Raw genomic sequence first — 27,869 nt, forward strand, 5'->3', positions numbered from 1 at the left:
GAAGCGAGAAGGGAAGTTTAGAGAAAAAAAGAATAAAAAGAAACGAACAAAGCCTCCAAGAAATTTGGGACTATGTGAAAAGACCAAACCTACGTCTGATTGGTGTACCTGAAAATGACAGGGAGAATGGAACCAAGTTGGAAAACACTCTGCAAGATATTATCAAGGAGAACTTCCCCAGTCTAGCAAGGCAGGCCAACATTCAGATTCAGGAAATACAGAGAACGCCACAAAGATACTCCTTGAGAAGAGCAACTCCAAGACACATAATTGTCAGATTCACCAAAGTTGAAATGAAGGAAAAAATGTTAAGGGCAGCCAGAGAGAAAGGTTGGGTTACCCACAAAGGGAAGCCCATCAGACTAACAGCTGATCTCTCGGCAGAAACTCTACAAGCCAGAAGAGAGTGGGGGCCGATATTCAACATTCTTAAAGAAAATAATTTTCAACCCAGAATTTGCTATCCAGCCAAACTAAGCTTCATAAGTGAAGGAGAAATAAAATATTTTACAGACAAGCAAACGCTGAGTGATTTTGTCACCACCAGGCCTGCCCTAAAAGAGCTCCTGAAGGAAGCACTAAACATGGAAAAGGAACAACTGGTACCAGCCCCTGCAAAAACATGCCAAATTGTAAAGACCATCGAGGCTAGGAAGAAACTGCATCAATTAACGAGCAAAATAACCAACTAACATAATAATGACAGGATCAGATTCACACGTAACAATATTAACTTTAAATGTAAATGGGCTAAATGCTCCAATTAAAAGACACAGACTGGCAAACTGGATAAGGAGTCAAGACCCATCAGTGTGCTGTATTCAGGAAACCCATCTCACGTGCAGAGACACACATAGACTCAAAATAAAGGGATGGAGGAAGATCTATCAAGCAAATGGAAAACAAAAAAAGGCAGGGGTTGCAATCCTAGTCTCTGATAAAATAGACTTTAAACCAACAAAGATCAAAAGAGACAAAGAAGGCCATTACATAATGGTAAAGGGATCAATTCAACAAGAAGAGCTGACTATCCTAAATATATATGCACCCAACACAGGAGCACCCAGATTCATAAAGCAAGTCCTGAGTGACCTACAAAGGGACTTAAACTCCCACACAATAATAATGGGAGATTTTAACACCCCACTGTCAACATTAGACAGATCAACGAGACAGAAAGTTAACAAAGATATCCAGGAATTGAACTCAGCTCTGCACAAAGTGGACCTAATAGACATCTACAGAACTCTCCACCCCAAATCAACAGAATATACATTTTTTTCAGCACCACACCACACCTACTCCAAAATTGACCACATAGTTGGAAGTAAAGCTCTCCTCAGCAAATGTAAAAGAACAGAAATTATAACAAACTCTCTCTCAGACCACAGTGCAATCAAACTAGAACTCAGGATTAAGAAACTCACTCAAAACCGCTCAACTACATGGAAACTGAACAACCTGCTCCTGAATGACTATTGGGTACATAATGAAATGAAGGCAAAAATAAAGATGTTCTTTGAAACCAACGAGAACAAAGACACAACATACCAGAATCTCTGGGACACATTCAAAGCAGTGTGTAGAGGGAAATTTATAGCACTAAATGCCCACAAGAGAAAGCAGGAAAGATCCAAAATTGACACCCTAACATCACAATTAAAAGAACTAGAAAAGCAAGAGCAAACACATTCAAAAGCTAGCAGAAGGCTAGAGATAACTAAAATCAGAGCAGAACTGAAGGAAATAGAGACACAAAAAACCCTTCAAAAAATCAATGAATCCAGGAGCTGGTTTTTTGAAAAGATCAACAAAATTGATAGACCGCTAGCAAGACTATTAAAGAAGAAAAGAGAGAAGAATCAAATAGATGCAATAAAAAATGAAAAAGGGGATATCACCACCAATCCCACAGAAATACAATCTACCATCAGAGAATACTACAAAGACTTCTATGCAAATAAACTAGAAAATATAGAAGAAATGGATAAATTCCTCAACACACACACCCTCCCAAGACTAAACCAGGAAGAAGTTGAATCTCTGAATAGACCAATAACAGGCTCTGAAATTGTGGCAATAATCAATAGCTTACCAACCAAAAAGAGTCCAGGACCTGATGGATTCACAGCCAAATTCTACCAGAGGTACAAGGAGGAACCGGTGCCATTCCTTCAGAAACTATTCCAATTGATAGAAAAAGAGGGAATCCTCCCTAACACATTTTATGAAGCCAGCATCGTCCTGATACCAAAGCCTGGCAAGACATAACCAAAAAAGAGAATTTCAGACCAATATCCTTGATGAACATCGATGCAAAAATCCTCAATAAAATACTGGCAAACCGAATCCAGCAGCACATCAATAAGCTTATACACCATGATCAAGTGGGCTTCATCCCTGGGATGCAAGGCTGGTTCAACATATGCAAATCAATAAATGTAATCCAGCATATAAACAGAACCAAAGACAAAAACCACATGATTATCTCAATAGATGCAGAAAAGGCCTTTGACAAAATTCAACAACCCTTCATGCTAAAAACTCTCAATAAATTAGGTATTGATGGGGGACATATCTCAAAATAATAAGAGCTATCTATGACAAACCCACAGCCAATATCATACTGAATGGGCAAAAACTGGAAGCATTCCCTTTGAAAACTGGCACAAGACAGGGATGCCCTCTCTCACCACTCCTATTCAACATAGTGCTGGAAGTTCTGGCCAGGGCAATCAGGCAGGAGAAGGAAATAAAGGGTATTCAATTAGGAAAAGAGGAAGTCAAATTGTCCCTGTTTGCAGATGACATGATTGTATATCTAGAAAACCCCATCGTCTCAGCCCAAAATCTCCTTAAGCTGATAAGCAACTTCAGCAAAGTCTCAGGATACAAAATCAATGTACAAAAATCACAAGCATTCTTATACACCAGTCACAGACAAACAGAGAGCCAAATCATGAGTGAACTCCCATTCACAATTGCTTCAAAGAGAATAAAATACCTAGGAATCCAACTTACAAGGCATGTGAAGGACCTCTTCAAGGAGAACTACAAACCACTGCTCAATGAAACAAAAGAGGATACAAACAAATGGAAGAACATTCCATGCTCATGGGTTGGAAGAATCAATATCGTGAAAATGGCCATACTGCCCAAGGTAATTTATAGATTCAGTGCCATCCCCATCAAGCTACCAATGACTTTCTTCACAGAATTGGAAAAAACTACTTTAAAGTTCATATGGAACCAAAAAAGAGCCTGCATCGCCAAGTCAATCCTAAGCCAAAAGAACAAAGCTGGAGGCATCACGCTACCTGACTTCAAACTATATTACAAGGCTACAGTAACCAAAACAGCATGGTACTGGTACCACAACAGAGACATAGATCAATAGAACAGAACAGAACCCTCAGAAATGATGCCGCATATCTACAACTATCTGATCTTTGACAAACCTGACAAAAACAAGAAATGGGGAAAGGATTCCCTGTTTAATAAACGGTGCTGGGAAAACTGGCTAGCCACATGTAGAAAGCTGAAACTGGATCCCTTCCTTACACCTTATACAAAAATTAATTCAAGATGGATTAAAGACTTAAATGTTAGACCTAAAACCATTAAAATCCTACAAGAAAACCTAGGCAATACCATTCAGGACATAGGCGTGGGCAAGGACTTCATGTCTAAAACACCAAAAGCAATGGCAACAAAAGCCAAAATTGACAAATGGGATCTAATTAAACTAAAGAGCTTCTGCACAGCAAAAGAAACTACCATCAGAGTGAACAGGCAACCTACAGAATGGGAGAAAATTTTTGCAGCCTACTCATCTGACAAAGGGCTAATATCCAGAATCTACAATGAACTCAAACAAATTTACAAGAAAAAAACAACCCCATCAAAAAGTGGGTGAAGGACATGAACAGACACTTCTCAAAAGAAGACATTTATGCAGCCAAAAACACATGAAAAAATGCTCATCATCACTGGCCATCAGAGAAATGCAAATCAAAACCACAATGAGATACCATCTCACACCAGTTAGAATGGCCATCATTAAAAAGTCAGGAAACAACAGGTGCTGGAGAGGATGTGGAGAAATAGGAACACTTTGACACTGTTGGTGGGACTGTAAACTAGTTCAACCATTGTGGAAGACAGTGTGGCGATTCCTCAGGGATCTAGAACTAGAAATACCATTTGACCCAGCCATCCCATTACTGGGTATATACCCAAAGGACTATAAATCATGCTGCTATAAAGACACATGCACACGTATGTTTATTGCGGCACTATTCACAATAGCAAAGAGTTGGAACCAACCCAAATGTCCAACAACGATAGACTGGATTAAGAAAATGTGGCACATATACACCATGGAATACTATGCAGCCATAAAAAATGATGAGTTCATGTCCTTTGTAGGGACATGGACGAAACTGGAAAACATCATTCTCAGTAAACTATCGCAAGGACAAAAAACCAAACACTGCATGTTCTCACTCATAGGTGGGAATTGAACAATGAGAACTCATGGACACAGGAAGGGGAACATCACACTCTGGGGACTGTTGTGGGGTTGGGGGAGGGGGAGGGACAGCATTAGGAGATACACCTAATGCTAAATGACGAGTTAATGGGTGCAGCAAAACAACATGGCACATGGATACACATGTAACAAACCTGCACATTGTGCACATGTACCCTAAAACCTAAAGTATAATAATAAAAAAAAAAGAAAGATTTTCTGAAATGGTAAAAAAAAAAAAAAAAAAAGAAAAAGGGAAAACAGAGTTACATGAGGTTGATGCTGAAAGTAAATTTACCGATTTTGTCAGAGATCATAATGACCTTATATATTAGTTTCTGCCATATAAAATAATAATGTTTTTCTTATACTTTAAAAAATAAAGTGCTGTATATTAAAATAGTAGCTAATATTTGAGAGAGATAAAGTTGTAGCTAGCTATACTTGCTTTTTATAATAATGAGAGATAGTATTTTACTTGGAATAAAAAACTACAAATAGTGTTCAGCTTAAATAATTTACTTAGGATTGTATTAATAATTATTTCTTCATATTTTAACATGACTAGTATTTCATGTCATGTGTATTGCAAGCTATTCATATTTTTATAGAAACATATTTCTGATTTACAGGTTTTTTGCCTTATTGGTTATGTTCCATCAGTTATTCTGTTCACTTATATTGCTTCTTTCACCTTTAAGAAAATTTTAAATACCAAAGAATTTTGGTCATTTATCTATTCTGTGGTAAGTCACATTTTACATTATTTCAACTTTCCATAGCAGTTTAATTAACATTAATTCTTTCCTGATTATACTAAAAATGTTACATGTCTTTTGTAATTGCAGAATTTAGATAGATAATTGGCAGCTTCTTTTTGTGTGTACATTTGTCTTCTGAATCATCCTTTCCACGTAGGAACAATATGGAAGACATTTAGCAACTAGTGTGTATCAAGGATACTAGCTACAAACAAGTGGTATTCTTGTTGCTTGCTGGCTAAATATCATCTCTTTTTCCATGTTTTATTAGAGGATTGAAAAAATAAGTTAATGCTTAGACACCAATTTGTAAGTCAGTTTGTATGAAGTTTCTAAACACTTTGTTACTTTTATTTATTTATTTTTTTCTTTAGACAGCGTTGGCTTGTATCGCAATCACTGAAATAACTTTCTTTATGGGACACACAATTGCAACTATTCTTCATTATGCCTTTTGTATCATCATTCCAATCTATCCACTTCTAGGTTGCCTGATTTCTTTCATAAAGGTAATTCTGCTAAATATTTTAATATGTTAAAAAACATAAAATAAATATGGTCTAATTTGGGGATGTTAGTTCCTGTACAGAAAATAGTAAAATGCATCAGGCTAATGGCTACTACTTGATTTAGATATTATTAATGCAGCATAAATTATTGTGAGCTCTTGTCAAACTGTAAATTCTCAAAGGAAAAGGGCTATGTTCATTACAGGTTCTCTCATGCTCAAAATGATGTATATAATTAGAAGTGTGACATGGTTTCAGTCAGTATTTATTTTTAGGAGTTTGTCGGTGATTAAATAACGTATTTTACTATAAAGGGATGAGAAAGAATAAAGTGTAAGAGATTTTCTTCAAGAAAAAATAGAGACAAAAACCAGATTCATTTTATTAAGGCTGGATAATTGAAAAAATTTCCATGTGATTAGAAAAAATATTGTTATGAATTCTTGGTTTGGAATTGCTAATTAATTCTACTTACTAATCCTACTACTCCTGCTTCCCTTTTTAGGTCTCAGTTCAGTGTGTTTAATTTATACTGATCCTCAGAAATATTTTGGGACAGGGAAGATTTTAAGTAAAAAATATAACTTACTAATATGAATAGCTAACTTATTTATAGAAAGTACATGTTTGCTAAACAAAATACATTTTTTCATTTTAATCCAAATATTTCTACATATTGCAGCATATATATTTTCAAAACTTTTTGTCTTAGATTTCTTGGAAGAATGTACGAAAAAATGCGGACACCTATAATCCATGGGATAGGCTTTCAGTAGCTGTTATATCGGTAAGAAATAAAGTGTTTTTGTGAGTTAGCATGTTACCTTCAGAATAGTTTGGTCCTATGGTTTTAACTATGTTTAGTTTTTTATCCTGTTGCATGAAAAAGAAGCTACATAAAAAGTTAAGCATGTTAGTTAACGCTAGCTAATCTGTATTTCAGTAGGGAGTACCTTTCATTTACTGAATATGTCCACTTTAATATACTTAGCCTTTTACATGTTATTAATTCTATTTAATTACAGTTCTGTCTTAGAAGCAAAAACAAAGTTTTTGTGTTTGATTATATTTTATGAAGCTGACAATAAATGAATGATACAGAGGTAGAAAATATGTGAATAATTTGCTAAAAATAATTCTGCTTTGGTTTGTATTAAAATTTATTTTTAATTATCTTTATGTAAAATATAAAAAAGTTGTGATTACTTCTTTTGGTAATGGCAAGGAACTCGATGTATGTAGTCTTAGTTCTGTTGGCAAAGGAAAAAACAACAACAACAACAACAACAACAACAAATCTTTTAGTCATGAGCTGCTACATGTTCTTCTTTTAGCCTTACCTGCAGTGTATACTGTGGATTTTCCTCTTACAATACTATGAGAAAAAATATGGAGGCAGATCAATAAGAAAAGATCCCTTTTTCAGGTCAGTTGATTTTTTAAAAATTTTAAATGTTTTTAGTATATTTACAGAACTGTGTAACCATCACCGTAACTTTGGAACATTTCCAGCACTCCAAAAAGAAACTTTGTACCCATTAACAGTCACTTTCTTATCCCTATTCCCATAGCCCCCAGTCTTGGGTAGCCACTAATCTGCTTTCTGTTTCTGTCAGATTTGCCTATTCTGAACACTTTATATAACTGGACAATGGAAATATGCTGTGGAAAACTTGAGTCAAAAGACCGACAGTTCTCTTAAATACCTTGTATTTAACTTTTATATCTATTTGCTTTTTACCATAGTTGGTTGGCATGTTATTTTAATGTTGGAAAATCATCAGATTTGCCAGATAACATCTTTGAAAAATTGCTAGGATTTGGGCACTATATTAGTGTCTAGCATATGGTTTTACACTTAGTATAATGTTTGGAGGGCTCATCATGTAGTCGTGTGTAGCAGTACTAAATTACCTTTTTATTTTTGTTGAGTAATATTACACTGTATGTGTGTACTGCACTTTTTATATATCTTAGTGAGTTGCTTTTACTTTTCAGCTATTATGAACAATGTTGCTATGAATATTTGTATACAACTGTTTGTATGGACATATATTTTCATTTCTCTTGGGTGGATACCTAGAAATGGGATTGCTGGGTCATTTGAGGAATTGCCAGACTATTTCTAAAGTGGTAATACCATTTACACTCCCGCTAGGAATGTTTTAGGGTTCTATTTTCTCCACATCCTTGCCAATGCTTGTTGTTGTTTGTCTTTTTTTTACATATTCTTCCAAATATATTAGCTAATTTGTTTTTGCTTTTTCTTCTATCCAGCCTTGCTTACATGATTCATCACTTTATTATCATTTCAGCATCCTCAACTTTTGTCTTTTTGACCTGTCCACTAAAAATTATAATTATTGGTGAATCGAATTATGTGCTGGAAAAAATAAAAGTTCCATTTGATAATACTACATATTTATTCCATATAAATTCAGCTGGTTTTTTAAAAAAATTATTTTAGATTTGGAGGTAAATGTGCATGTTTGTTAGCTGGGTATATTGCATACTGGTGGGAATTGGGCTTCTATTGTAACATTACCCAAATAGTGAACGTTGCACCTAATAGGTAGTTTTTCAACCCTCATCCCCGCCCCCTTTTGGAGTCCACAGTCCTAATGTTTCCATGTTTATGTTCATGTGTATCCACTGATAAGTGAGAACATGTTGTATTTGATTGTCTGTTTATAAGTGAGAGCTTTTAAGTGAGAACATGTGGTATTTGATTGTCTGTTTCCAAATTAGTTCACTTAGGATAATGGCCTCCAGTTCCATCCATGTTGCTGTAAAGAACATAATTTCATTCTTTTTATGGCTGTGGAGTATGCCATGGTGTATATGTACCATATTTTCTTTACTCAGTCAACTGTTGATGGACTGTTAGGTTTGTTCTATGACTTTGCTATTGTGAATAGTACCATGATGAACATATGAGTTCAGGTGTCTTTTTTATGTAATGATTTTTTTTTCCTTGGGGTATATATCCAGTAGTAGGATTGCTGGGTTGAATGGTAGTTATATTTTAATACTGTTTGGTAACATATCACATTTGCCTAGTTAGCACCTTCTTATCTCTTTCTTTTCAATAGTTATCCAAAGCTTTCTCTTTATTCCTCGTATTCCTCAAATCACCTTATCTTACTTCTTGCTTCTCAGTAAATAATCTTGTCATTTATCTCAGAAAATAGAAGCATTTAATTATGTTATAAATTTCTACAAATTTACTCACATCTTCCATCATTTTTGCCTTTTCCAAGTCCTAGAGGAAGTAGCAGCCCATCCTATTATCCAAATCTTCATTTATTCTGTATACCTGGAATATTGCTCAATTTTCTTTTTCTCTTTTTCTCTTTTTCTCTTTCCTTTCTGGATCTCAATAGTGTATTTTTTCTCTTATTCTCTTTCCTTTCCAGATCTCAATAGTGTATTTTTTTCTCTTTTTCTCTTTCCTTTCTGGATCTCAATGGTATATTTTTTGTGGGGTTGGGGAGGGTCACCTTTCTTTCATATATGAAAGAACCCATAGATCTCATTTGAATGTGAATCCATCCCTAATTCCTATTCTATATCTCTCTTTCCTTTCATAGCCAAAATTCTTCTATCTCCAGTTACTCACCTTCCATCCACTCCTATAACTCCCCGCAATCTGGGTTTTCCCTTACCTTTCCATTGATACTATTTTCAATAAGATAACTAATGATTTTGTCTTTTCATTGTCTAATAGGTCAACTTATTTAACTAATCTGCAGCCTTTAATATGATTGACATTGTTCTCTTTACACGTTTTTCTTTTCTTTTCTTTTCTTTTTGAGATGGAATCTCACTCTGTCACCCAGGCTGGAGTGCAGTGGCATGATCTCAGATCACTGCAGCCTCCACCTCCCGGGTTGAAATGATTCTCCTGCATCAGCCTCCCAAGTAGCTGGGATTACAGGCATATGCCACCACACCTGGTTAATTTTTGTATTTTATTTTTTAATACAGACAGGGTTTCTCCATGGTGGCGAGGCTGGTCTTGAACTCCTGACCTCAAGTGATCTGCATGCCTTGGCTTCTTAAAGTGCTGAGATTACAGGCAGGAGCCACTGCACCTTGCCACATTTTTCTTGTTCCTTTGTTTTCCATTATGTCTTCTCCTGTTTGCCTCTGTACTTCAAAATTGCCTTTGCAAGCACTTCAACCTCTGTCTATCCCTAAAAATGGTGTTACTGTGGGTTCTGATGTCAGCCCTGTACATCTACTCTTTCTGGGCAATTTCATTTATACTCAGGTTGTAAATTTTTTGAGGACAAGGTTCATGTTTTTTCATCTTTCTTTCTGTGTGATAATACCTGACACCTACTAGTCAAAAATAATATTGTTGAATAAATGAATGTAGATAATATCATCCAAATGCTATCAGTCATTGAAAAATAATGCTTGTGGCTGGGTGTGGTGGCTTGAACCTGTAATTTCAGGACTTTGGGAGGCTGAGGCAGGTGGATCACTTGAGGCCAGGAGTTTGAGACCAGCCTGGGCAACATGGTGAAACCCTGTCTCTACTAAAAATACAAAAATGAGCCGGGCGTGGTGGTGCATGACTGTAATCCCAGCTACTCAGGAGGCTGAGGCAGGAGAATCGCTTGAAACCAGGAGGCAGAGGTTATAGTGAGCTGAGATCGTACCACTGCACTCCAGCGTGGGCAACAGAGTGTGAGACCCTGTCTTAGAGAGAGAGAGAGAGAGAGAGAGAGAGAGACAGAGAGGAGAGAGGAGAGAGAAATATCGCTTATAATTCCACCTTTCAGAGATAATCCTAGATCTTATGTTAGTGTACTTTTTCAGTCTTTACCTAGTATCTGAATTTCTTACTATTTTAATTATTTGAAAACCTGCTGTCTTTTATATTTATTATATATATGTAGAAACCTTTCAACAAAGTCCAAAAATAGGAAGCTTCCAGAACCACCAAACAATGAGGATGAAGATGAAGATGTCAAAGCTGAAAGACTAACGGTCAAAGAGCTGATGAGTTGCCAGTGTTGTGAGGAGGTAATTTATTCTTTATGGCTAAGTCATAGTAAATATGAAATGATCAATTCCCAGTATATAGAAATTAATCTGAAAAATATTTTTCTTTGCATATGAAGCAATCTGAAAAAAACCTTCTTGGAAAAAAATACTTTGTTTACTTACTTTTGAATAAGCCAGAATTTCAGTCATAAATGGATATTTATTTGTACAGTATCCCCTTACTAGCCAATATAATTTTTGTAATATGGATATGAGTTATGTGCAGCCTGTCATTTCATGATAAGTTTTATAACTTTCTTTTTAAATACAATTTTTCTTATTAGAAACCATCCATTATGGTCAGCAATTTGCATAAAGAATATGATGACAAGAAAGATTTTCTTCTTTCAAGAAAAGTAAAGAAAGTGGCAACTAAATACATCTCTTTCTGTGTGAAAAAAGGCTGGTATTTAATTTTTTCTTACATAACTTTTCTAGAAGAGTAATTTCCACTTTTAGTATGATTTGATTATGATTTTTTTTCTTTCAATTCCTTTAGGAGAGATCTTAGGACTGTTGGGTCCAAATGGTGCTGGCAAAAGCACAATTATTAATATTCTGGTTGGTGATATTGAACCAACTTCAGGCCAGGTATGATATATAAGAGTATAGGATATGTTGAATGTGATTTATATTGTTAATTAACATAAACTTTTAGTGACATATTTGGATTTGATATTCAATTTTTATGTATATTTTTAGAATTTTTTGTACAGCCTGATCAAATTATGATCTTTTGGGTTATCTGTAAAAATAAAGTGCATGGTGAAATTTTCATAGACACATGTAGACACACGCATATACAATATTTCTGCTTTTGTAATGCTTACATGCATGAGTTATTTGTCTACCAACTTAATGGAAGACAATTTTATTAGCTTCAGGAAATATGGGAGCTTGTTTTGACTTGCCATCAGCTAGTCTTTTATTATAAGCATGTCACTGACCACTTTGTGGATACTTCACAAAACTACCCTGATCCCATTTCCTGCTTCTCTCCCCTTGCTTACTTTATGCCAGCCACACTAACTCATTACTTTCCTGGAAAATGCCAGGCATACTCTTTTCTTTGGGTTTTTGCCCAAGATGTTTTCTTCATTTGGCTATACCTTATACCCTAGAAATACATATACTAAATTCGCTTACCTCTTTGGCTCAAATGTCACCTTCCAGTGAAGCTCCCTGATCATTAGAATTACATCTTGCTTTTTCGTCCAACTCTGTATTACCCTTTCTGACCATGTCTCTGAACTCTGACTTAGCATTATATGTCCTTCCATCATCAAACATCAAAAAGGAGTAAAACATCTGGCTGGGTGCGGTGGCTCATGCCTGTAAACCCAGCACTTTGAGAGGCTGAGGCAGGAGGATCGCTTGAGCTCAGGAATTCAAGACTAGCCTGGGCAACATAGTGAGACCTCTTCTCTGCTAAAATTCAAAAAAGAAAAAAAAAATAGCCAGGCATGGTGGCACATGTTTGTAGTCTCAGTTACTTAGTGGTAATAATAATAATAATAAAGGAGTACAAATCTGACTTGATATTACTCTGGCTGTAGGAAGGGGTTTTAATTAATGTACTTGCCACTTCCTTCACAGTGTAAATTAAGCAAAATAGTAAAAATTGGTTTGTGTTTCTATAGGTATTTTTAGGAGATTATTCTTCAGAGACAAGTGAAGATGATGATTCACTGAAGTGTATGGGTTACTGTCCTCAGATAAACCCTTTGTGGCCAGATACTACATTGCAGGAACATTTTGAAATTTATGGAGCTGTCAAAGGAATGAGTGCAAGTGACATGAAAGAAGTCATAAGTCGGTAAAATAATTGTCTTTAGATTCCTTTTATTACTTAGAGGAAAGGTTTGCATTTCATATTTTTAAAATTTCATAACAAGCATTTCTGTGGACAATGATTTTTATAGAAAATGTTTATTACTTTTTCATATATTTATGATATATGAAAATATATTGATAGCTATAAATTATAGTTATAAAAAGGTCATTTTTCTATTTCTAGTTACAGGATGAATGTACCTATAGATATCATGAAACTTACTTTAATTCAAAGTGAACCATTTTATCAAGATACTAGTTTATTTAAAATGATGTAAATTGGAGACTTTTGCCCTTACCTACTTATAATAAGCTTCAACTGAGTAACTGTTCTAGAGAAAACAACATCAGGGATCACACCCGGTTGGTATTTGTGTTTATATATATCATGGTATTCTCATTTTGTATTGTTCATTTTGCAGAATAACAAATGCACTTGATTTAAAAGAACATCTTCAGAAAACTGTAAAAAAACTACCTGCAGGAATCAAACGAAAGGTACTTTCATTAAACACCAAATAATGTCTGTATTTTTATTGATAGTTTAGTACCTGATATTGTCTTGAGAGATTCCTTATAGTGAACCTTTGTTAATTTCCCACCCATCTTTTTCTTTCCATGTAGTTGTGTTTTGCTCTAAGTATGCTAGGGAATCCTCAGATTACTTTGCTAGATGAACCATCTACAGGTATGGATCCCAAAGCCAAACAGCACATGTGGTGAGTATGGTACTTGTGACACAGTACATGATACTTTAGAACAGTTTTTTTTTATTATAATAGTTTTATGTTAGTTTTATGTACATCTTGATTTTAAATCCTATTCAAATGATACAATAGTAATTAAAAATTAAATAGATTTAGCCGGGCGCGGTGGCTCACGCTTGTAATCCCAGCACTTTGGGAGGCTGAGGCGGGCGGATCACGAGGTCAGGAGATCGAGACCACGGTGAAACCCCGTCTCTACTAAAAATACAAAAAACTTAGCCGGGCGTGGTGGCGGGCGCCTGTAGTCCCAGCTACTCGGAGAGGCTGAGGCAGGAGAATGGCGTGAACCCGGGAGGCGGAGCTTGCAGTGAGCCGAGATCATGCCACTGCACTCCAGCCTGGGCGACAGAGCGAGACTCCATTTAAAAAAAAAAAAAAAAAAAAAAAAAAAAAAATTTAAATAGATTTAGAGATTTCCTTAAGCTTTTAAAACTTTGCTGTATTTTTCATGAAGTGTTCATAATATTTTACATATTCCGAAACAGAAATAAGCATGAGTCATTATTAAGATAAAGAGTTCTAGTGTTCTGAATAGTTTTTAAGTTTTTTTCTAGTCATTTAGCATACAAATGATCTTTCCCATAATAATGGTGTCTTGAATTTATGTTAAGACTCTTTCTAATACAGTCATGCATTGCCTAATGACAGAGATACATTCTGAGTAGGGCGATTTTGTTGTTATGCAAACATAATAGAGTGTACTTATATAAATCTCTGGGTGGTTATAGTCTACTACACACCTAGACTATATGGTATAGCCTATTACTCCTAGGCTATAAATCTGTAGAGCATGTCACTACACTGAATACTGTAGGCAATTGTAACCCAATTGTAGGTATTTGTGTATCTAGACATATCTAAACACAGAAAAGATACATTATAGAAGTATTATAATCTTATGGAATCACTGTTGGAAATGTGTTTCATCATTGACTGAAATGTCATTATGCGGTGCATGTAAAGTACTAATTAGTTGAACAACTCTTTTTTTTTTTTTTTTTTGAGTCAGAGTCTTGTTCTGTTGCCCAAGCTGGAGTGCAGTGGTGCCATCTTGGCTCACTGCAACCTCTGCTTCCCGGGCTGAAGCGATTCTCCTGCCTCAGCCTTCCAAGTAGCTGGGACTACAGGCAACAGCCACCACGCCCGGCTAATTTTTTGTATTTTTAGTAGAGACAGGGTTTCACCATGTTGGCCGGGCTGGTCCCGAACTCCAGATCTCAGGTGATCCACCCTCTTTGGCCTCCCAAACTGCTGGGATTACAGGTGTGAGCCACAGCACCTGGCCTTGAACAACTCTTTAAGCCTCGACTTCCATGTCTGTAAAATAATAAGGTTGGGTTTGGATGCATGTTAAGGTTTTCTTATGATTCAAAGCCTGTTTTGGTTATAACATGAAAAGGCATCAATTTTAAAATTTATTTGTTGTCATACTTTTAGCCCATGTTAACATTTGAAATCATAGATTTTTTTTTCCATTTGACAAGCTTTTAAAATGAAGGGAAAATAAATTAGAATATAAAAGTCATGGTCTGGCACAGTGGCTCACGCCTGTAATCCCAGCACTTTGGGAGGCCGGGGTGGGCGGATCACGAAGTCAAGGAGACCATCCTGGCTAACACGGTGAAACCCCGTCTCTACTAAAAATACAAAAAAAAATTAGCCGGGTATGGTGGCGGGCACCTGTAGTCCCAGCTACTCAGGAGGCTGAGGTAGGAGAATGGTGTGAACCCGGGAGGTGGAGCTTGCAGTGAGCCAAGATCAGGCCACTGCACTCCAGCCTGGGGGACAGAGCCAGACTCCGTCTCAAAAAAAAAAAAAAAAAAGAATATAAAAGTCATAGTTGGGCAGGATGTAATAGCCATAGCAATTGATATTTGGTATGTTTTAATTAACTTAAATAACCAACCGGTTGGATTTTTAAAAACCCACTTTTTTAAACAAACAGATGTGTTCCTCTCTTTTTGTTTTATTTATGTTTTATAGGCGAGCAATTCGAACTGCATTTAAAAACAAAAAGCGGGCTGCTATTCTGACCACTCACTATATGGAGGAGGCAGAGGCTGTCTGTGATCGAGTAGCTATCATGGTGTCTGGGCAGTTAAGGTCGATGTCTAAATAGCATGCCATTTAGGGGAAGAGGGTGGGGGCTGGATTTTGAATGTCATCATTTCAAAAACATGGCAATAGTTAGTAATTTAAATGTAAATATTTTAGTTTTTGAGTTAGCTTTTTATAGATTGACTTGGATGTTGAGTTTTTTAAAAATATGGCTGTCTACTTTGAATTTGAATTTACTTAATATTTCAATAACAGAATATTATTTTTAGGCATAGTACTTGTTATTTTAAAAAATTGTTATATATTGGATTAATTATATAACACAAATATGAAATAAATATATGAGTTTCTACTTACATAAATAAATAATCGAGTAAAGAAATAAGTGTGAGAGAAGAGGTGCATCTTCCTTACAGAACAACTCCAAATAATAATATATGTAGATAATACCCACTTCAAGGGAGGAGGCTTAATCTCCTATCCCCCAAGTTTGGACGGGACTTAGCCAGTTTCTTGTAAAAAATAAATGACAGAAGGAGAAAAATAGTAACTTTACAGTTGAGAAAGCTGGCAAATACTACCTTAACTAAACAATGTTGTGCAGATATCATGTATTCACTGATCGGATATGATGGAAAAAGTACTACAGCTGTGTGATATTCTCTCCAAAACCCATAACCCAAGTCTAGTCATGAGAAAAATATCAGACTAACCCAAATTGAGGGACCTTCTAACACATGCCTGACCAGTACTTCTCAAAACTGTCAAAATCATGAAAAAGAAAGAGTAAGAAACTGTCACCCACAGTTAGAGATTAAGGTGACATGACAGCCAAGAACACTATGGTATCCTGGATAGAACCTGGAATAAACAAAGGACACTAGTAGAAAATTGGTGAAATCTAAATAAAGTATGGAGTTCAGTGACAAGGAATGTACCAATGTCGGTGTCTCAGTTGTGACGAATTTACCATGGTAATATAAGATGATAAGATTAGGGAAACTGAAACTGGATGAAGAGTGTATGGGGATGCTGTATTTTCTTTGTAATTTTTCTCTAAATGTGAAAGTATATTTTTAAAAAATGTAGTTAATGTGTGAGAGATTATTCTTTGAAGCTGTCATTTTATATCTGAGCTTTCTTTTAAAAAATTACTTCAGATGTATCGGAACAGTACAACATCTAAAGAGTAAATTTGGAAAAGGCTACTTTTTGGAAATTAAATTGAAGGACTGGATAGAAAACCTAGAAGTAGACCGCCTTCAAAGAGAAATTCAGTATGTTTTCCCAAATGCAAGCCGTCAGGAAAGGTAAAATTTAAAAAAATGTGGTTATATTTCTTTATAGAGTAAAGGTTATAAAAAGTTATTATATTAAGGATTAAGTGAAAAATCATCTTTTCATTCATAGACCATATATGTATATCTCTGTGTGTGAATATATATATATATTTTCATATATATGAAATATGTGTATCTGTAGATAGATAATTTATATATATATATCTCTGTATTATCACCAATACTGGACTAATGAAGTCTGATGGCTGGTGTTTTATATCTGCCTTAGTATTAGATCTTTCAATATTCAGTAGTATTTAAATTTTTTTAACATTCTTAGTAGCAATGAGAGTTGTTTTGCATGAAAATGTTATTATTTTAAACAATTTTCATCCAAGTAAATATCAGAATAAGTTATTGAATTTAATTTTGAATTTTAAACTTATTGAACTTTAGCTTTAGAACACAATAGTAGTAATTTTTTATTTTTTCCATATTTTATCTTTTTTTTCAGTTTTTCTTCTATTTTGGCTTATAAAGTTCCTAAAGAAGATGTTCAGTCCCTTTCACAATCTTTTTTTAAGCTGGAAGAAGGTAAGTAGTATTTGAAAAGCATTTATGTTGTAGCTCTCAAATTATGAAAGAATTTTATTTAAAAAATTTAAAACTGGGCACTCGGTTTATTTTAGAAACTGGCAGATAAGAAGATCACCTTTTATTCATTTAGTCTAAGACACAGGTAAACACTAATGTCATAAGGATTTTGTAGATAAACTCTATTGTAATGTAAACCTTTTGCAATCTTCAGAGAGCACTGACACAGTTTATCACATTGCGTCTATGAGAAGGGTCAGCTTAATTATCGAGTCTTTGCAGTTAGTCCAGCAGCAAGAGCTCTGAGTTTCTTGAATCCTTACTTCATACTGGTCCATAGAGGTAGCAACACTATCAAGACTCCGGTGGCAAAGAGAATTCTGAGTGTAGCGAGCAGTGGGCAATCCCCAAAATTTTAAGGAAGCTTATAGAATCTTGGCATTTTAAAAATAAGTGGTATGTAGGATAAATATATATATGCTGGTGACAGTTGAGGGAGATCACCTCCTGGAAGAATCAGGTATTCGTATGCAGATTATTTTATGGCATTTATAAACTGTGAAACAACCTATATTTATGTAAAAGGTTTATTATTAATAATTTTCAAAATAACTACAGGATTTTTATGATTGTTCTTTATGTGATTACTGAATACAAAAAGATTTCCTGATACTGTATATATTCTTGTCGCAGCCATATATTAATGGGTTTTCTTTTGCCAAGAACACTAATTAATTATTTTTTTTGTCTGTAATATATGTATTCACATAGTCAGGTAAAGTTCTGCTTTCCTGGCGATTTCTTTATGACCAAAGAGAACACCTGAACTACTTATGGAGAATTAAATTAAAGGAATGAATAGAATAACAGAAATTTGGTATTAGCTTATATTGCAAAGGAATCTGAAATAAATATAGAAAAGTTTATGGGCCGGGCATGATGGTTCAAACCTATAATCTCAGCACTTTGGGCGGCTGAGGCGGGAGGATCCCCTAAGCCCATGGTTCGAGACCAGCTTGAGCAACATAGTGAGACCCTGTTTTTACAAAATATTTTTTAAAATTACCCGGGTGTGGTGGCATGTGCCTGCAGTCCCAGCTACTCAGGAGGCTGAGGTGGGAGGATTGTTTGAACCTGGGAGGTTGAGGCTGCAGTGAGCCATGATTGTATACTTGCTCTGTTGCCCAGGCCACTGTATACCAGCCTGGGCAACAGAGCAAGACCTTGTCCTAAAAACAAAACAAAAGGTTTATGGAGATAGGACCAATATCCAGAATCTAGTTCAAGAAGCCAGAATAGGCTACAGTGGAGTTGGAGAATGGGAGATAAGAGAGCAGGGATCAAAAGAAGACATGAAAAGAATCACCAGGAAAAAGATAATGGAGGAGAACTTAGAAAAAGTGAAATAAGACACGTAACATTAAACATACAGTACTTAGGGCTATAGAGGAATTACAGGCGTGGGGAAGAGAAAGGAAGTAAGCGGGAAAAATAACATGTTTTGGCAGCTTCAAATTTAAGTGGATTGATTACAGAGATATTTTAAAACATTGTTAGCCACTTTGGTGGGTATTGCCATTTTTTTCAGATATTGAGAAGTAAAATACTATTTTTATATTTTAATAGCTAAACATGCTTTTGCCATTGAAGAATATAGTTTTTCTCAAGCAACACTGGAACAGGTACTATAAAGTTAAATTTTTAAAAATTATTTTATAGAGGAAGGTATCTGATATTGATTGTTTTGGTTTATATCGGAGAGGGAGAGATATCGTAAACCAGTGACAAATTGTTAAGAATAATCTTAAACTTGGTATAATTTTAATCAACCTTAGGTTCTTCACTTACTAATTTTTTAAATTTTATTTTTAAAATTGATATTATTTTAAATTGACAAATGACACTGTTTATTGGGTACAGTGTGATGTTTTGATACATGCGTGCAATATGGAATGCTTAAATCAAGCTAACTTTCATTTGCTTATTTTGAATATCTGTTTTTTTCATTTTGTAAAGAAAGTGAGTCATGATGGTGGTGTTTCACATTAGTGTATTTGAAATTACATTAAGTAGTTATGAATTATTTTTTAAAAAACAAATCTATTAATCTAAAATAATATTCATCTTTGCATGTAACTTTTGGAAATAACTTAATCTGTTTGAATAATGTTAATGTTAATAAATCTCTTGATACTTGTTAATATAACTAGATACAGCCTTGTACCATTTCTGATTTAGTTAAAAGTTCTTTGAGGTACTTGAGATACAGAATACTGTGTTCATTTATTTCTTGTCACCTAGGTTTTTGTAGAACTCACTAAAGAACAAGAGGAGGAAGATAATAGTTGTGGAACTTTAAACAGCACACTTTGGTGGGAACGGACACAAGAAGATAGAGTAGTATTTTGAATTTGTATTGTTCAGTCTGCTTACTTGGACTTACTTCTTTTTCACTTAATTTTAACTTTGGTTTAAAAAGTTTTTTATTGGAATGGTAACTAGAGAACCATGAACGCACTTGAAATTTTTCTAAGCTCCTTAATTGAAATGCTGTGGTTGTGTGTTTTGCTTTTCTTTAAATAAAACTTATGTATAATTAAGTGAAGCTGCATGTTTGTATTGAAGTATATTGAACTATATAGTTTGTATGTCATCTTTTTCACCATTCAAAAACAGTGCTTCTGAATTTATGATTTAAAGGAATAGTGATAGAATAGTTTTATTTTGAAGTTATCTTTAAGTTTATGCCATCTTCTTAAATAAGTATGTAATATTCCAATCTAAATAAAAAACTAATTCATAACTAATGCATAGAAAAGATATGTAAAGCAATGTGAAAGTTTCTTGCTTCTCCTTTTTAATTTCTAAAAAAGCCACTTTGAATGGAAGTTGTCATCCGTAAAAGCTGAAGTTTGTAAACACTAGATCTCAATATAGAGATTTGAGGAAAGTTATATCCACTAGGTGGCAGTCATTGATCATAATAAGTGAAATGAGCCCTTGTTCTAGTACATGATTTTAGGCATAGGTAATTAGGTATGTGAAATTACATTTCTTTTATTTAAAGTAAAATTCAGAAGGTTTTAGTTGTTATAATTAAAGGAAGACTGTGTTTAGAATCTTATGTAATAGTCTGATTTTTTGACTCTGTGGCTAGAATGACAGTTATCTATGAAGGTGGAAGAATTAAGCCATACCTTTTCCCTCATCATTCTTGGAACATACAAATTTTTTGTCATCTTCCTTGCAAAGGGTACATTTAATTTTGTTCTTGAATAAAATATTTTATTGGGTATTTCTTTTTATTGGTAAACTTTACTGAATATCTTTCTCTTTCATAAAATTGTAAGTAGATCAGTGTGTAGATTTATTTAATAACTTAACCTCATTGACTTTGGAACATGGTGGGATATGAATAAACTCTTTCAAGGGTTAAATTAAGAATTGTAAGTGCAGTACACCTATTTCTTTTTAATAAGAACCAGAATTTCATTATTTGATAGAGTTAAAGGCATGGCTAATATTTTCTTAGAAATACTTCCTTGTAGAACCCATGTATTGGCTAAAGGTATAAAATAGTGTAAATAATGCTAGTTGACATTACATTTCAACCAAATGAAAGTATTAACTTCATAAAACAAATATATTGAGAGTGTGATTATTGTATTAGACAACAACAACAGCAATGACAGAAGGATTTGGTACTGAGTTACTTTAAATAAGCAAACCCTTTCAGTGGCATTATTAATTCTTTAATGTCGGCAAAATTTAATGAACTTTTAGCTTTATTGTGTAATAAGACATCTGTGATTTTAGGCTCTAGCAGCGGATTTAAAAGTGTTCTTTCTTGGTACAAAGTACGTGGCTGATATTTTCCCCCATTGCTGGGGCAGCTGCTATACATTTTCCTGAAGTATACATAATGTTCACATAAATACCCAGGGACCTCTCTTTTGGGATGTGCTTTTGTAATATGTGTAACCTTGAATACTTGTTTAATAAAAGCAACAAAATTATATCTATAGTTTACTAAGGCAGTCACAAAAAAACATAGTTTTTTTTAGAACCTGACCATCCTGAGAAAGTTATGTCATCTGAAGATAGAGCATGACTAATATAGAAAATTACCTGCTTTTGGGCTGGGCGCGGTGGCTCACGCTTGTAATCCCAGCACTTTGGGAGGCCCAGGCGGGCGGATCACGAGGTCAGGAGATCGAGACCACGGTGAAACCCTGTCTCTACTAAAAATACAAAAAAAAAAAAATTAGCCGGGCGTAGTGGCAGGCGTCTGTAGTCCCAGCTACTCAGGAGGCTGAGGCAGGAGAATGGCGTGAACCCGGGAGGCGGAGCTTGCAGTGAGTGGAGATGGCGCCACTGCACTCCAGCCTGGGCGACAGAGCAAGACTCCATCTCAAAAAAAAAAAAAAAAAAAAAATTACCTGCTTTTGCATGTAGATTTGGTAACTTTCACTTTACATTTGTGAATGTGTAATTGGTGCAAAGTAAATTTTTTTTCCTGCAAAGTGAAAGTTGAGTAGTCACAATCATGTTATTTATTTTGTTCATTTAGTTACTTTGCTTTTAATGTGTATGAGCATGAATACATGCTCTTGTAAACAATTTTAAAAGACATTCAAATTTTTTTTTAGTTTTTATATACTCAGAATATATTTTGGTTGTTAAATTATGTTCCCTTTTTCACAGTAACAAAATCTGACTCAGGAGAAATATAACTTAATTCTTAGGAAAACAAGGGTAAGTGAGCTGGAAAGCAAAAGAGACAAAAAGTCAAATATATTTATTTACAGTGTACAGTTCATGTTTCTGAACATATTAATTTTAAAATGTCTTAAATTACTGATCTCAAAACTTTTTTCTATATCAATACAGATAAATAAATAAATACACATATTAGGCAAAAGCAACATCACCAACCTTATATTTCCCATCCATGGTCAAATTTTAAAAGGAGAGTAAAAGCTGAGCTTTACTGAGTGAGTGTTTACTGACTAATAAGGCAAGAAAAAACATGATGAGTGTACTTTACATCTTACTTTTGTGGGCTCTTAATTTTTTTTTTCTAGTTTGTTTTCAGTAAAGACAGTGGGTTTTCTTTAAAATAATTTTTTCTTTTAAATTGGCACAAATTACCTTAGGTCAGTATTTTGGTTTTAATCATTAAAACATTTTTAGAGTAATGTAATTCAACAAATATTTTAAGTGATTATGTTTCCAGAAATGGATTCTTTGGAGAGAAGAATGACTATCAGTTTTGGCCCCGTAAGATCTTGGAGATCTATAAGATAGGTACTTATATAACTTACATAAAATATATATAATATATTACTATATAACTTATATAACTAGCTATTTTATATAACTAGCTATAATATGACAAATCCTTTGCTAGTAGTACTAACAACGTTTTATAGGAGCACAATTAATTTTACTTAGGATAAGTGTTGTTAGTATTGTTTTTATTGTTCTGTTGGTCACTCAAAATTTGATTCTAGTTGTGCCCTGAGTTTGTTAAAATACCATACTGTATTTTTGTGTAACATGTAAATAGGCGTTAATTTTTGAGAAATAGAAATGTTTATCCTTAATGTATTTTTAATTTGCTAACATTGATTTTTTATTTTCTTTCCTGAAATAGCATATTTCCTAAAATGAAAGAATTCTCAGATGAATAATTTTTATATCAGCTATTCTTATAAGGTAAAAGTTTAATTATTTTTTGTTTATAATGTATTGTATGTAAGCAATTCTCAATGCTGCTCTTTAAGAAAAATAAATATGATTATATTAATAATAAGCTTTAAGAGTTGAAAATTTAAGACAAGTCATTTTGTATACTGAAGTGAGTTCTTTGTTATTTAGTGCTGATAATTGAATAATGAGTAGCTCATATTAAAAATGATGCAAAAACCTGGCACTAAAATTGTTAGTAATTTTTTTTAAGTATCTGAGGCTAGTTTTCAAGTGCAGAAGGAACATTGACAATTACTTTATGTTTTAATTTACGTTCAGATTTTAAACATAAACTAGGTATGTTTATAGATCTTTTTGTCTTGAATGTATTTTTTTTGTAAATAGAAAGCAATCACTTTAACTTACACATTATTACATATAACAGGTTCAGTTACTCTCAAATATTTAACACTACTTACATATTTATCACTTTCCTTAGAATTTTTGAACAAATTGATTCATACAAATACTTAGGCAATATTTTAAACTTAATGAACAGATTCTTCCCAAGTGCCTAAACAAGTCTTGCAAATCAAATTACCTTTTTAAATTAAAAAATCAAGTTCTCAAGAATTTCAAGCATCGTTTGGTGTTTCTTTCATTTTTGAGATAGGGTCTCACTTTGCTGCCTAGGCTGGAGTGCAGTGGCACAATCTCAGCTCACTGCAGCCTCAAGCTCTCAGGCTCAGGTGATCCTCCCACCTCAGCCTCCTGAGTAGCTGGGACTACAGGCATGCACCACTGCACTCAGCTAATTTTCGTATTTTTTGTAGAGGTGGGGTTTTGCCATGTTGCCCAGTCTGGTCTCAAACTCCTGGGCTCAAGGGATCCTCCCGCCTTGGCCTCCCAAAGTGTTGGAATTACAGGTGTGAACCACTGTACCTGGCCTTCAAGCATCGTAAAAATAGGCAAAATACACAAAACTTCTTGGTTATAAGGCTTGCAACCACACTTGCATAAATATAGTAATATGTTGCATAACAACATTTTGGTCAGAAATGGGCCACGTAGTAAGATTATAAAATATAATACTGTATTTTTCTTGTACCTTTTCTATGTACACAAATACTTACTATTGTGTTACAGTTGCCTACAGTAGTAAGTATAGTAGCATGCTGTCCAGGTTTGTAGCCTAGGACCAACAGGCTGTATCATATAGCCTAGATGAGTAATAGGCTATTGCCTTAGCACAGTGACAAAATTGCCTGATGATGCATTTCCCAGAACATATCCCTGTTGTTACATGATGTGTGTACAAGATTCTCAAATAAATACAGTATCAGTACACTAATCAGAAGTAATTTTTTCACCGTGTCTACATATATACCTTTGCAGAGTTACACATTTGCCAATAAAAGGACTATCTCACACTATCAAAATTTATCCCTTTGATAATTTGAGACCAAGAGATGGATGCTAATTAGGTTTCTCAGTTAACGATTGGGACTGATCAAGGGGTATCTATCAACTAAAATAATGATATAAGCATAGAACCTGGATCTGCCTTCTAAGACTAAACTGGCAACTGTTGAGGTGGCCCTTCTTTTATGTTCAAACTTTGATTTTTGAGCTTTAAGTTGTGAGTTAACTCAATCTAAGTTTCAGGTTTTTGCAACCCAGTATTTTTCCCCTAAAACAAGATGTTATTTAGGTTTTATTATTACGTTTCATCTAAATTCATGATAATAGGACTTTCCAAGTTCTGTGTTGTGACTATAGTATAACATGCTTAATTAATGAAAACAAATTCCTCAGACCAGGTGCAGTGGCCCACACCTGTAATCCCAGCACTTTGGGAGGCTGAGGGTCAGTAGTTCGAGACCAGTCTGGCCAACATGGTGAAACCCTGTCTCTACTAAAAATATAAAATTAGCTGGGTGTGGTGGCACGTGCCTGTAATCCCAGTTAGTTGGGAGGCTGAGGCAGGAGGATTGCTTGAACCCAGGAGGCAGAGGTTGCAGTGAGCCAAGATCGTGCCACTGCACTCCAGCCTGGGCAGCAGAGCGAGACTCTGTCTCAAGAAAAAAAAAGAAAGAAAGAAAATGGATTCCTCACCTGGGTTGCAATTTTACTTTCCTTTCTGTTTTGTAATTCTTATGTGTCTAATTAACCATAATACTATGGTCATTTTACCGACAGAATAATACCATTATTGTTTTGGTTCACCTTATCGAATTTTTATTTATTAACATATCTTTGTCATATAGTTGTAGGAGAAGATGTTGAGTGCTAGTTGTGACATATATGTATTGGCCAGTAATTTCTTTGGCCAAATTATACTATTGATATTGTTATGTGATTATTATGTAGTTGATATTTGTTGTCCGTTGACTACATTTAAATTCTTATACATCAGTGTACGTGAAATCAAGTTTGTGATAGAATGAGATTAAAATTATACATCAAGCTTTACAAATTGGTAAGAAATCTCAACTTCTAGTGTTATCATATCTGCTGATTTTAAAAGACCTTATCTGTATCTTCTAATTCTTTAGTAAGTAGGGATCCTTTGAATTTACCTTCACCAAATTAAGATACTAGATAGTTTTTATAGCCATCTATGATGGTGCCTAAAGTCTTTAAGTTTCAAAGAAAGACTGCTTTTCATTATTATTCAGTATTCACAAATATTTTATTGTATGTCAGTTAAGAATCAAGCACTTTTCTAAGCACTAGGCATATATGTTATTGAAACAATAGACAAAAGTCTCTGCCCTCACTGAGCTTTTATTATAGTAAGACAAATTACCTACTTTAAAAAATACATAGTATGTTAGATGATGGGGAGGGAGATAAGGACTCTTGGTGCTGCAGATGAAAGCACACTGATCTCATGTAGGCAAGACTACACTGAGATGAGTTGGTACTGCAAGTACAAAGGCCCTGAGGCAAGTTGTGAGTGGCTTATTTGAGAAACAGAACCAGTGAAGCTTTAGCTAACTGATCAAGGGGGACACTAGTGGAAGATGGGATCGAAAGGGCCGTTATGGGCATTTTATTGACCTTCAGTGAGATCAGAAGTCACTGGAGGGTTTTGAGTAGAGGTGTGGCAACATTAGGCATACTTGAAAGGAACAGTTTAGCTGCTGCGTTGAAAATAAATCAGATATGAGGGGACAGAGCACAAGAGACCTGTTAGGAGGCCATTGCATTTGGTTAGGCAAGAGATGGTGAGTTGAATCAGGAAGGTGATAAAAAGTGGTCTAATTCTGAATATTGTGAAGGTAGAGATTATAGTACATGGGGTATGGGAGAAAGTCAATGACACCAGGGCTTTTTGTTTTTTGTTTTGTCTGAGCCTCTGGAAGAGTAGAATTATCAGCAATTATTATGTCTCTGAACGTATCTTCTACTAGTATCATCAAGTGGATGAAGAAGACTGTGGAAGTTTAGGTTTGAGGATTTGAGGGAAAGATCAGTTTTGTACTTGTTAAGTTTGAGATGCTCATTAGACATCCAAGTGGAGATGTCCAGTGAGCAAAGGAAATAAATATTGGGAGCAGTGTTAGTTTTGGAGCCCACTCACAAGCTGAGAGTCAAGGGTATTGATGGTACAGCAAGGCCCTAGCAGTAGTGAAACATAGGTAATGTTAACTGAAGCACACTGCCAGAAGGCAAGGGGTCTTACCCAGAGTAAGGAAATTCTGAGAACAGATCTGAGTCCCAGTGGCACAAATCTTAGCTACTGAAGAACTGAAAAGAAGGAAATTGTAAAGTGAAATTGAGTTTGTGATTGATTTCTTGGGAAAGCACTGCTGGGAAAGAGGAAGACAACTTTGGAAGGGGCCCATCCCTTGGAGGCTTGATGATGTAGAGAAGTCAGGCAGCTGAAGAGTTCTACAGAAACAAGTTAATATCACAGTCAGAAGACAGACCACCAAAATCTCACTACATGGTACTATTTACTAAAGAAATTGCATTTCACTGTACCAATAGAAGAGTGCTTTAGTTGGGAAACTAGGTTAGCCACTCCAAACCCTCCATTTCCTCTATTCCAGGACCATAGAATGGCCCATTGTTCCAAGTTCCTGTGGATGCTGAAATGAACTGCCTGTATTCCCCTTCAGAAATAAATAACTTATTTCTCCGGCTTCTGAGAGTGCTACCATCAAAGAGGTCACACTTTTCAACTCCCTAGGGCAGCCTCAACAAACTAATACAAGCCCCATTCCAGGATCTGCTCCTAACTTCCTTCCTAATGGCCAATAACAAGGATTAAGACATAAAGTAACTTGGCCAAAGTTGTGCTGGTATTTCTGAGGGAAGAAATGTACTGTATCACACAAGAGCTGCAGGAGCTAGCCACATCTACCCATAAGAGCTAGGAGAATATGCATGGGACTGAATTTTAAGGGTACATGATCAAACGTTGCAGAACATAAAGTTGGATAAGTTTATTCAGAGTACTCTTCTGGCCTAAAGGATTTTTAATATCCTGGCAAGAATCCCAAGAGATGGTTCTTAGCAAAAACACACTGTTAAGATGGTTCCTGCATGGAAAAAGCAATGGCCCACCCAATGTCATGTATAAATATTGAAAAGCCGTGGTACATGATGCAAGAAAAGGGTGAAGACACCCAGAAAATCAGGCATCATGCATGGGTGTACTATATGAGTTTAGAAAACACAGTAAATGACTAAATTCAAATGAACAAGGAATGTACTATTGAAGGGCACACCAACATCACTATACAGCTAGTGGTGGCTGTCCTATGAGCTGATGGTAAATG

The 27,869-nt window shown here is 35.0% G+C and overlaps 2 protein-coding genes across 4 annotated transcripts in view; both read left to right on the forward strand.

Annotated features, from left to right (window-relative positions):
• The window catches only part of ABCA5 (ATP binding cassette subfamily A member 5), an 89,018-nt gene extending 68,335 nt beyond the window's left edge, over nt 1-20,683 (forward strand). For 2 of the 3 annotated variants that reach the window (XM_055243687.2, XM_063617487.1), the window contains exons 25-39: nt 5,164-5,277; nt 5,667-5,801; nt 6,514-6,588; nt 7,136-7,227; nt 10,709-10,835; nt 11,141-11,258; nt 11,356-11,447; nt 12,497-12,672; nt 13,112-13,187; nt 13,314-13,408; nt 15,440-15,559; nt 16,675-16,824; nt 17,309-17,388; nt 19,015-19,070; nt 19,690-20,683. In XM_055243687.2, the coding sequence (XP_055099662.1) occupies nt 5,164-5,277; nt 5,667-5,801; nt 6,514-6,588; nt 7,136-7,227; nt 10,709-10,835; nt 11,141-11,258; nt 11,356-11,447; nt 12,497-12,672; nt 13,112-13,187; nt 13,314-13,408; nt 15,440-15,559; nt 16,675-16,824; nt 17,309-17,388; nt 19,015-19,070; nt 19,690-19,797 (1,614 nt within the window). In that variant the 3' untranslated portion in view covers nt 19,798-20,683. Of the gene's footprint in view, nt 1-5,163; nt 5,278-5,666; nt 5,802-6,513; nt 6,589-7,135; nt 7,228-10,708; nt 10,836-11,140; nt 11,259-11,355; nt 11,448-12,496; nt 12,673-13,111; nt 13,188-13,313; nt 13,409-15,439; nt 15,560-16,674; nt 16,825-17,308; nt 17,389-19,014; nt 19,071-19,689 lie in introns of those variants that run through there. The other variant, XM_055243688.2, reaches the window with a different exon arrangement.
• Nucleotides 20,684-21,794: 1,111 nt separating this feature from the next.
• ABCA6 (ATP binding cassette subfamily A member 6) overlaps nt 21,795-27,869 on the forward strand; it is a 97,292-nt gene continuing 91,217 nt past the window's right edge. The window contains exons 1-2 of the mRNA XM_063617488.1: nt 21,795-22,382; nt 23,045-23,106. The gene's annotated coding sequence lies outside the window, so the exon portion shown is untranslated. The remainder of the gene's footprint in view (nt 22,383-23,044; nt 23,107-27,869) is intronic.

Source organism: Symphalangus syndactylus, chromosome 14 (assembly GCF_028878055.3).
Source record: "Symphalangus syndactylus isolate Jambi chromosome 14, NHGRI_mSymSyn1-v2.1_pri, whole genome shotgun sequence".
Classification (NCBI taxonomy): Eukaryota; Metazoa; Chordata; class Mammalia; order Primates; family Hylobatidae; genus Symphalangus; species Symphalangus syndactylus.